Genomic DNA, 11045 nt, shown 5'->3' on the forward strand with positions numbered 1-11045 from the left:
GCGGGCACGGCGGCGGGCGCGGCGGGCGGCGGGCAGGCCATCGTCTGGCGCAACGTGGTGCTCATGGGGCTGCTGCACCTGGGCGCCGTCTACGCGCTCAGCCTGGTGCCGCGGGCGCAGATCCTCACCCTGCTCTGGGGTGAGTGCGGGGGCTGCGCTACAGGTGGGGCGGGGGGCGAGGGGTGGCCCCCGGCGGCAGCGAGCCGCGCCTCGGTGTCCGTGTGTCCGTGCCCTGTTTACCGGAGCGGTCGCTTTTGTTCCCGAGCCCCCCCCATCCCGGCCGCTCCCGGGATGCCATTGCCAGCGCCGCGCCGGGCCCTCGGTTGCTGTAGAAACAGGAGGCGCTCTCCCTCCGGTTACATTTATCAGGTTTTTTCTGTTAAAACCTCCCCCCTTCCCCCCGCAAAGCAGCAGATGTTTCGGTTTAAAGGTCTGATGGAGAATATCTTTTCTAGATGGTTGGGCTTCCCCTTGCTGTTTCCCCTTGTTACTTTCTGAACACCCGTGTTTTCCTGCTCCGATTTGGAGTAGAAAATTACCTCGTCGTTTGTTTCTTGGGGAAGGTGATACGTCTTCTCATTGGGGGGGGGGTTAAAAGTCGAGGAACAGCTTTAAGATGCTGGCACAGAGAAGATGAATCCGGCGGTGCTTTCTGAGGTGAGATGGCTTGCTGTGCCTGTCTTCTTGCTAGCCGTGAAAAGCCGAGGATTCGGTTTGGGAAAGAGAATATGAAATACAACATCTTTTCTTCCATCCTGCAGCGAGGTCCTCTTTTCTCTACAAAAGAATGATGCTGGGAGATGAGCTACATAGAAACACTGCAGTATTGTGCCAGGTCTGTCAGGGTTTGTGAGACTATATAGATGGTGAATGTCAGCATCATCCTTCACCAGGGAAGGATGTGTATCGACTAATATAAATCTCGGTGGCCAAGAGGATAAAAACTTGAGTGCTGCTCACAGCTGGTGCAGTTTCATGGGTAAAGGACCTGCTTTGGGGAGCTTTTTGAGTGAGTGGAGAACATAACAGCCTGGGACTGTTTTATACAAACAGAGGAAAGAAGGGTCTCTGTTGCAGGAACTCACAGCCATGGAATTTGGATTGTTAGGCTGCCATCATTAGCGTTGAGGTGGTGTTCAGAAAACCCAGCCAAATTCTTTAGAAATCAGGTTTATTTCTTCTGTTTGAAGAAGTCCTAAATCTGTTTTTCACTGGTTTGGTTTTTGATATTCAGTCTGTCTTAAACCCCCAGAAATAGCCACCATTGCTGTTTGCAGTTGGGAAACGAACCTTTCTGTCAGTGTCTCTCCTCTGTTTCTGTGTCCCTGGAGGGGACCTGGATTTCACTGGCTGTGTGGTTTGCACAGTCCATGACCTGGCTTGCTCATGACCAGAAGAGGTTTGGTGGGCGGTTTTGTTTTGCATAGTTTCCTTCTGTGAGCCCTGCTCCTCTCACCTCCCTATTCCTGGTTGTGTTCAAGCTGATCTCATAGTTTACCTTGGCCATAGCTTGATGGTCAGGGAGACCAGGAGAGCCTGTGGGGGCTGTGTGGCCAGAACGCACAGCCTGTGGTCTGCTTTCAACCCTTTTAGGTCCTGTAGTGTGCAGGTAGGTGGGCTTTCTTTTTCTATTTTGCCTTTACAAGAAGACAAGTTGAAATCATCTCTGATTTCACTTTGCTTAATTACAGAAATCTCTGAGGCTGGAGCCCAAGGACAGAATTGCCTATTCAGGTCTCTATCGTGCGAGGTATATTTTCCTAGTTGAGATTAAACAGATGCTAAATAATAAACAGGTCTTAATGGCTTTGCAACTTAATGCCTTTCTTGCTGAAAGTGAGAGCCTCTCATTTCTTGACATCGTTATTTTTAACAGCCACCCTAAAGCAGACCACAAAGTTTTTACAGGAGTTTGGTGGGTGGTTTTTACAGGGGCTCCCACAGCAGGGAGGTAGTGCATTGGCTCCAGCTGTCCTGGACAGCTGGACACTCCAAGCTGCTTTCGCATCTGGCTGCTGCAAGGTCTGTTCCCCTCAGAGGGGGTGAGCGAGGTGAAAGTACAGACTCTCCTGCAGAATATGTCAGACAAAAGTAGCTTTCTGTCAGGCTGGAGACCTGTTTTTGAGGTCCCTCTGAGGGACTCAGGGTGCATAAAAAAGGGTGGCTGTTGCTCTAGTTAGCAAACCCGCCTCGCTTCATTGTGGAAGGAGCCAACCAGTAAAGTTGTGTCGGAAGGAAAAAGTGTCGATCAGATGTTTCCCTTGCCCTACCCAGTTCTCCACATCTCCTTCCCTGTGTGGATCAGCTGTGAGGCTGCCTTTCTGTGGGTGGTGGCTGTCAGCCAGCCTTCCGAGCAGGGCTGGCACACCGGCAAAGCTGGATGGCAGGTACGAGTGTAGTGTCAGGTAGTGCAGGGATGTGTGTACGCTGAAGGGTGCAGATGGAGGAGCTGCAGCCTTCCATGCATCCCTCAGTGGTTTTCTTTCTCTTCCCAAGCTTGCCTCAGACTTGGGAAGCTTCCCAGTGACCCTCTGCAAGCGCTTGCATTGCTCCCCACTGTGTTCCCCGCCACTGCTCCCCCCCGGGTAAGCTGCGGGAACAAGTGTGCAGGGAGTGGCACAGCCAGTGCTGGCTGTGACCTCCGTGGTGTCTGGCAGGAAGTGGGCAGCTTCCCATGACTCACCACTGCCTGCCTGGCTTTTCACTTTCTCCTCCCCCAAGACATCCACCTCTCGGTGTGTTCTCCCCTGGGGGTCTGGGTACAAAGCCTCCCTCTGTGCAGGGTTTGCTTTCCTCCTTCTCACCTCCGAAGGCAGTTGATTCACCACCAATTGCAAAGTGGAGCTGAAATGCCACTGTGCCACCTAGAAAACAGCTGTTCAAGCCAAACTGCCTGCTCAGCAGGGCTCATTTCCATTGGTAATTTATTGACATTTGTCCAGCTGTATATAATAGACAATGGAAAAACGCTGCCAAGCGAAGGCTCAGCTGGTTGTTTACTCAGGATTATCTGTGCTCCTCTGTTCCCATTGCCTCCCACGCTAACACCTTGAGGCCCATGTTACAGCTTCCTGCACCCCACATGGAGCTAGGGTTGCAAAGGGATCCCAGACAGCAATCTGGGTGGTGCAGATTTGGGGATTTGAATTGGTGCAGATCTGGGAATTGGGTTATCTTTCAAGGGATGTAAACTGGTTAAAACATAGGCTTTCAGGGCCATCCCAGTGCCTCTGTGGAATTTGATTTCAGTCCAAGCTGAACAAAAACAATAAAATTACTCATGTCAAAATTTTCCATGAGCTGGGAGCTGCTTTGACCCAAGAGGCAGCAGACGGTATGTGCAAGGCATCAAGCAGTCCTGGGCTGTGCTCATGGGACATGTAACCAGCCCAGGGGATTTGGAATGTCCCCTGCTGTGGCAGCCCCGTCTGGCTCACTGGGAGCCCTCTTGCCTTGCTCTTTTCCAACCTGACTTGTGGTTTGGTGCAAGGGTGTGCAGAGAAGACCCTGTTGCCTTCCCCTTTCCTTCCTAATCGAGAACTGGGCAGCTTGCAATCTGGGGTCCCTCTTCTTCTTGGTGCTTTGCTGTCTTGTCTGTGCTGTTTTGTAACTGACAGCTGCTGCTCTGGGGCATCTCTGCACTCTGGGAGTTGTTGGGGAAATGTGCCTTGAGTCTTGTTTGTCCCCTGTCCCACTAGTGGGCTTGCTGAGCATGGCCAGCAGGTTTGCCAGGGTTCACTGGCCATTCTCCAGAGCCCAGAGCATGGTGCAGACCAGGGAACTGGCACATGGATGTTCCCCCACCTGCTTTTGCAGGGCTTGGAGCTACTGGTGCTTTGCACCATAGAGGTTTGGAGGGCAGGCATCAATCACCATCCCCTGCAGACTTGCACAGGGAACCAAAGCAGGGTGGGAGCCCCTCGCTGTGAGTGGGGCAGAGACCAGGGAGTGGCGTGATAGGAGGTCTGCTGGCTGGGCCAAGCATACAGGTGCCCAGGGAGTGAACTTATGCCAAGGGGTCCTTGTGGTCAGCTGGGGCTGTGGATGAGGCTGTGGTTCACTGATGTCCTCTTTGGGCTGGACATGCTGCACCACCTTCCACAGGCCACTTGGTAGGAGACTCTGTGCATGGCTCATCCTCCAAGTTAGTAATGTGCTATTAAATGATGCTTCTGAACCAGGAACCTCCTTGCTTCAGCCAAGTCCATCTTGTTGCAGTCCCAGTGAGGTCATCTTTTTGTTTTATGAAAGCAAACCAAAAAACTCTGAAATCCATGTACAGATGACAGGACCCAATGCTAACAGCTCCTAGCAGTTTCTTCTGGTGGGCTCATGATAACTTCTTAAAGACTCCATTCTGAGGGATCATGTGATGTGTAAGGGTCTCAGATTTTGGTTGGAAAAAGGTGCTTTTTAGTCTTCACGGAGGACTTGTGAGGAAGCGCTTGAAGTAGCCAAATGCATTTTAGGAAATAGAACACTCCCTAAAAAGATTAAGCTGTTCACCTGTTTTAAAACCTTCTATTTCAGACTGCTGAGCATTACTAGTACTCACAGATTTAAAAACTGGCACAGGCATGGCCACCCAGAAACCCCGTATCACCTGGATGTGTTTGGCAGAGCTGCCTGCAGGACGAGCGGATGTCAGTTCACACGCCCGACGTGCCTTGCCAGAGCCTGGGGCTGGGGAGGAGGATGGCCTTGCTCTGACAGTGCTCATATGGGAGGGGAGGCTTGTTGCTGTTGTTTTAGCGGCTTTTGGGAGGTGTTTTAGTGCTCTTGAGAACGGCAGATTGTTCATGCTCAGCCGTGGCGGGCCCTGTGCCATGCTTACCCACAGCTTTCCCCGCGCACGAGCGCTGGCTGTCTGGGAGCACAGACGGAGCAGCGGTGCCGCCCAGCTGCATCCCCACCAAGGCACAAGCTGCTCCCAGGCAAGGGTCTGGATCCTGCTGCCTGGATGCCTTCAAAAAAAGAGATTAAGGCAATTGTGGTCTCAGCCCTTTGGGTTATCATGGTGCCTGGAGGGCACTGCCGAGATCATCTCCTCTTTCTCAGGCCTTCTGGTCGGTGGCATGTCTGTGTAATGAGGCACATGTTGCTGTTGTGCTCTGCAGATGCGAGTTTTATTGGTCTTGCTCATTTCGGAAGTCTTGGATATTCTTGAGTGCCACCTGCTGGCTTTCTGGTTATTGGCTGGTTTTAATCCTTAGCCATTTGGAAGCACAGTGTTAGAAACTCTGCACAGACAGCTGTAATTAAAAGATCCTAGCTCCAAGGAAGTTCCACTTGGTACCTTTGAAACCTCTATGGATGAAGAATATTGTTTCACAAACATGAAATGGTTCGTGAAAACATCTCTGTCTCTCCTGCTGCTGCCCTGGCAGAAGCCCCCTCTGCATCCCGGAAACTGGTTATGCTCAGGTGATTTCTGTAGGCAAGGTTTTGGGTTAGGAAACAGGTAGCAAATGTGTTCTTCTTGGATACCTGTGTGGAGGTGTCTGCAGCCACCTTGTTGGGAATGGCTTAATGAACAGACAGACCTTTCCTCGCCTTACTCCCAGGAGGGATCTGTCTGCCAGCTCCTGACTGTGAGCAGGGAGCAGCTCTGGGAGGTTTCTGTGGAATACAGGAGGCTAGCCTTGTTGTCCATCAGCCCCTAGTTCCACCATGCTTTCAACAGTTCAAGACAGCAGCTGGTGGAGAGTGGAGAAGAGGTGGAGCATCAGAATGGTAATTGCATCTCTGAGGTGCACATCTGCACCAGGGAATAGCCCTGCTTATCTCCAGAGCAGTTTTGGACTGGCTTTTCCTCCTCTAGCACATTTGAAATCATTGTTTTACAGCTGTCACTCTTAATAGTCAAGTTCTTATCATGTTCCTTCCCTCCTAGCATCAAGAGCTGATCTCCCATCATCTCTGACAGGAACAGAGTCTTTTCTCAAACAGTGCTTCTCTCCTTAAAATGGGATGAGCCCTGGAGCTGAGGATGGCTGTAACATGCTGTTCCCTCACCTTTCACGCCTGGGAATGGTCTGAGCTCTGTGTCCATGGTACAGCTGGGGAATGTGCCCTCCCATGTAGCAATGCACAGACAGAAAAGCATCACAGAATCACTTGGGCTGGAAAAGACCCCTAAGATCACTGAAGCCAACCATTAGCCTACACTGCCAAGTCCACCACTAAACCATGTCCCTAAGTGCCACATCTACACATCTTCTAAATACCTCCAGGGATGGTGAGTCCACCTCTTCCCTGGGCAGCCTGTTCATGGAGCAGGAGTGAGTGGACAAGGTCACATGAGAGTGCTCCTGTGTCTGTTCCAGATCCTGCCGTGAGATGCTCTAGTAGAGGACACTCTTGCCTGTCAGATGTTTTGCCTTCCCCATTGTTCACTCCCCTCTTGTTTTAACTATTGCTGGAAGTGATTCCTTAAGGCCTTTTCTGTGAACTTCACAATGCTCAGCTGTAAGTATGTATTTTTATTCCCCATTGTGATTTCATCCCTGGTGCATTGGTGGTGATCTGTTTAATTTCCCTCTGTCCTGTGTGCTATGTGTCTGGTGGTCACTCTGAGCGTGATAAAGGAATGGGGAAGAAAAATCTGGGTGTGTGCTGATCCCTGGATGCATGTGATGGTCCTTTGGTCCTGTGGGTTCAAGGCTCTCCTGACGAGTTCCTGCAGTTGGGCAGTGTGAATGGCTGAGTGAGCAGTGAAGCTGTTCCTCTTTGGACACCGGAGTGTTCACCCATCACAAAGCGCTGCTGGGCCTTTGGCTGCGCTGACCTGTGCTCCTGGCAAACCTGAAGAACCTCAGGCACTCTTTCCCTTTGATCTGTACCATGAGGACAGAGATGACAGCTGGATCCAGCAAAGGTAGAAATTCCCGTCTCTTCCTGCTGAATTTGGCAGGATTATTGGCATCTGGGCTGCCCCCTGACATCGTGGGCTTGGCAGAGGCATCCCTCTGAAGCAGTCCCATGAAAGAAAGGTTTGTTGGCACCCCCAGAGCTGTCTGTGTCAAACACACAGAAACCCAGCCAAGGGCCACAAAAGCCTTCTTTAGTTATGGCCGACCAGCCCCTGAGCTGGTGGAGGCAGGCTCTGGGGAGTCATCAGAGATATGTGGCTCTAGCTTTTTATCTTTGGCCACATGTGCATGTGGGGATGGCAGTATACAGGCTGTGAGGAATTTCTATGGATGAGTCAGGATGGACTTTTCTGCAGGTAAAGGAAGTGCATTGGTTGGAGGAAGCCTCAAGGGTCTGGGAGCAGATCAGATGCTTCTTCTCCAGGAGATGCCACTAGGCAGAGCAATGTGACCCACGTGGACCTTCTGGTCTGGGATTGCTGCAACTGCTGTCAAGGAGGCAAAAGTGTTGCTCTCTCCCCTGGGAGGGCTGTGCTGGGAAATGTCAGCTCACCAGAATTTAGTATGCACCCTTGTCTCTGCCTCCATCTTCCCTCCCTGCAATCACGGGAACTAACATGCACTTGTAACTAACACTGATGTTACAACTGAGGCCAAGCAATTTCTTGTAATCAGATTTTATTTTTACCACATAGGCTAACAATAAAATGTGCTTCCCCACTGCAGAGCTGAAACATTAACAACTGCTGTGCTAAGTAAAGCAAGGCTGATGTGAAAAAGAGGGGAAGACTGTCAGATGCTGGTATCAGGAATCCTGTGTGCCATCCCTCTTGTGCAGGGGCCTCAGCACCAGGGGGATGGGGATTTCTGGAGGGAGGCTGAAATAAGGATCTTTCTCAACCCATTTTTGGACACCGGCTTCTCAGATGTTCTGAGCAGCTCAGAATACAACCTGGCTTTGGCAAGTGAGAGAGCTCTTCTTGACTGGACTCTTTCTTATGCCTGGCTTTTTGTCTCTGTTCTTTGGCTGACTTTGTATTTTTTACTATCTTCCCCAACCCAGTCTCACTGTAGTGCCTTCTGTGCCCATGGGATCCTGTTGTGTCAGTAGAAGGGATTGAGGTGTTGGGCTCCTCCTACCCTGCCCTGTGCACCTGGAGCAGTTCACAGGATGTCTCCTATCATGGCCACACAGTTGGATCTCTGAAGGGACTTGTGCCCAGGCCCTTAGGTGGCATTTCAGAAGAAAGGGAGAAGGCATCTGGAAGGGGTTTGTGCTGATCTATCCAGCAGTTGCTGCAGTCCAGGGCTGGCATGGACATACAAGCTCGCTGTGCCACACTGGACACCCGAGAGCTTGGAGAGAAGCTGGAGGCTGGGGTGAGACAAGGTGTTTCTGAGGCTTATTTCACGTTCTTCATAAATGGAGGGGGAGGAGTTCAGATGCAGATGGGCTGCAGCTCATGTAGAGAACAGCAAAAGTGGGTCCTGATGGGAAACACTGGTTCCCTGAACCCAGGCAGCACATGGGGCAGAGGGAGAATAGTCCTGGGCTCCCACTTGGTGCCTATTGCTGTCTTTGGGGGTCCTTCAGGCAGGGCCACTGCCAGGGCACTGGGTGTTGGATGGTGGCACAAGTTGGAAATGGCCACATCTTATGAAAATGTCAGAAACTGTGTGTTTTACGGGAGACTGAGGGTATGAAAAGGGGTTTTACCTTTTAATAATTTTTTTCTTTTTGGCCAGACCATGACGTTATAACTTTTTTCTACAATGCTGGAAGGTGTAGAAAACAGGACTGTAGGTAGAAAATAGGTTTAGAAAATAGTGATAAGTGTGGAAAATAGGACTTTTATAGTCAGCTGAAGCAATCAATTGTAACGGTGGTCGTAGCTTAATGTTTTCGTTCTGAGCTGCCCATTCCCATGCTGCAGTTGGTTGGACTTGGCTGCAGTGAGGCAGACGTGCAAGTGTGGCCAGACCTCCTTGCAGGAGCCATAGCAAGGCTGTCCTTGTTTTGCATTGGCTTTGGCTCCTGCCTCTGCAGAGGGATAGACTTGTGTGCTTGAGCTGGCTGAAAAACTGCCTGGCCACTATTCAGCAGGCAGATGAAAGCTGGCCTCCTGACGCAGTGTGTGCACTGGTGGTGGTGGGGAACTGTGTGGGGGGAAGTACGAAACATCTTGCTGGGTTGGTGGAGGCAGAGACCCACCCAGTGTGTGGGCCTTCTCCCAGTGCTAGAGCTCATTATTGGGAGGAGAGCTGGGCTGTTTGTGCTGGAGTTTTGAGCAGTCATTTGGGGAGCATGGTGAGCAATCATCTGGTGAGTGGTGCTGGATGACAGCATCAGCCTGCCCACCTCACTGGAGACAAAGGTCTCCTCCTCTCCCCTGGCACCATCCTCTAATCTAGGAAGCTGACTTGCCTGCTGCAGGTTCAACTGGATGCCAGGGGCCTGTGCCTTCTAATTTTAATGAGGTTTAGTGCTTCCAGCCCAACTCTGAGGCTCAAACTGCCAGGAGAGAAAGTTGGAAGAGGCTACTTTTGGCAGCAGGTTTTTTTGAGCTCTGTGGTTTTGGAAGGGGGAGGAAAAGGTGTAGCAGCTGATAGCACACAAGTGAAGCAGACACAAAGCATCCAGGCAAGATGCAGTCATACAGAAGGATGGAAACATCATCCAGAGAGTCTGAAGTCCTGAGAAGTCAAAACCATCAGATCTCTGCTTCAGCAGAGGGAGGGCACTGGGTCAGAGCAGGATCTGTCCTGTGCAACGAATTCTGTTCAGCAGGGAGCTGGGACAAAGGTGCTGCTACTTTCCTAGGGAATCATGCCTGGAGGCCCAGCAGTTCAGGAGGGAATCACTTCCTGCTCGGCCCTGCTCCTTTCCTGTGCCCATGCCTAAACATCATGAAAAGTGGAAGCTTTGAGTTTGCCCAAGTCACAACTACGGAGTGTGCTATGTCTTTGTTTCTAACAGCTGAGAAGCTGCTGTTCCCTGGCTTTGTGCTGTGGGTGGTCTTGCCAGCGTGCACAGCACGAGCTGCAGGGTGAAGCCATTCCCCTGTCACGTACCTGGTTCTGTACAGGGCAAGCTTTGGCCAGTGATGGACAGGGGTGCTAAATAACTAAACTTCCTTCCTTGAGGCAGAGCTGGCTGCTGCATGCAAGGCTCTGAGGTGCTGTGCTAACGTTAATGCTAATGGCTGTTTCTTTACCCTGTCCTTGAAAAAAGAGACAAAATTGGCATTAATTCTTCCTTGGCATTTATAGAGCACTTAAAAACCACCAGAGCCCTAGTCAGTGTGCGGATTGAGGACAGCAGTGAGGTCACTGGGAGAGAAGTGAAATCTGCCCATGGTTTTGCGATGACGCAGGATTCAGCTGAGCTGAGACAGGCTACTCATAAGCATCAGAAATTTCAGAGAAACCAAAGCATCTTCCAGCCTTCTCTTTTGATCTAAAAATATCTGTAAACTGTTCGACATCTTAAGGCAATCTTCAGTTGCTGGTGCGTTCAGGGAATCCGTATTTGCTTCCTAGGGGAATTTTAGCATTCGCTGGAATAATTGCTGTCGGCCATGATTTCCGTTGCTCTATTGGCTTTATTTGTGTCACATTGGCTGCAGTTGTCAATATGAACATTTCTGCTATTCCAACTGGAATAAACTCTTTTGTATACTCAGCCAAAAGTGCTGGCTCTGGGGAATGTTCCTGAAAATGCATACGCAGGCATGTGCATCCAGGCAGAGACAGCCTGGATTTCATGAGCTGGTGATGGCAGGGCCAAAGGGATGTGACAGATGGCTTCTCCCTGAGCTCCTCCACCACAGTACAGAGAGGCAGGAGCAGGGCCTCATCAGAAATCATCTTATCTGCAGCTCTAAAACTCCGCTTCCCCTTTGCCTTTGATGTGCTTCTTCTTATCTCTTTCTCTCTTGGTTCAATTTAGAGTCGCTCAGAGAATGTGTAGATCTAATTTTAGATGAACCTGTTTCTGGCCCAAGATTTCACATGTTTGGTCTCCGCAGGAATGCACGGCTCCCCGTGAGAGCTGGCATGACCTGTGCGATGGGCGGCCCAGGGAATTGGTGCTGCTGCGCGACAGTGCTTTTTAATTCTCATTTGCCTGTTTGAATCCAGCCCAAGGAGCTTTTGATGCCAGCCTTTGATAGT

The 11045-nt window shown here is 50.8% G+C and overlaps 1 protein-coding gene across 1 annotated transcript in view; it reads left to right on the top strand.

Annotated features, from left to right (window-relative positions):
- The window catches only part of SCD5 (stearoyl-CoA desaturase 5), a 37176-nt gene that overhangs the window by 814 nt on the left and 25317 nt on the right, over window positions 1-11045 (top strand). Inside the window, exon 2 of the mRNA XM_027692713.1 lies at window positions 1-139. Coding sequence (XP_027548514.1) covers window positions 1-139 — 139 coding nt within the window. The remainder of the gene's footprint in view (window positions 140-11045) is intronic.

The sequence above is a fragment of the Neopelma chrysocephalum genome, unplaced genomic scaffold (genome assembly GCF_003984885.1).
Source record: "Neopelma chrysocephalum unplaced genomic scaffold, ASM398488v2 Primary Assembly neopelma1_88, whole genome shotgun sequence".
NCBI classification, from domain to species: Eukaryota; Metazoa; Chordata; class Aves; order Passeriformes; family Pipridae; genus Neopelma; species Neopelma chrysocephalum.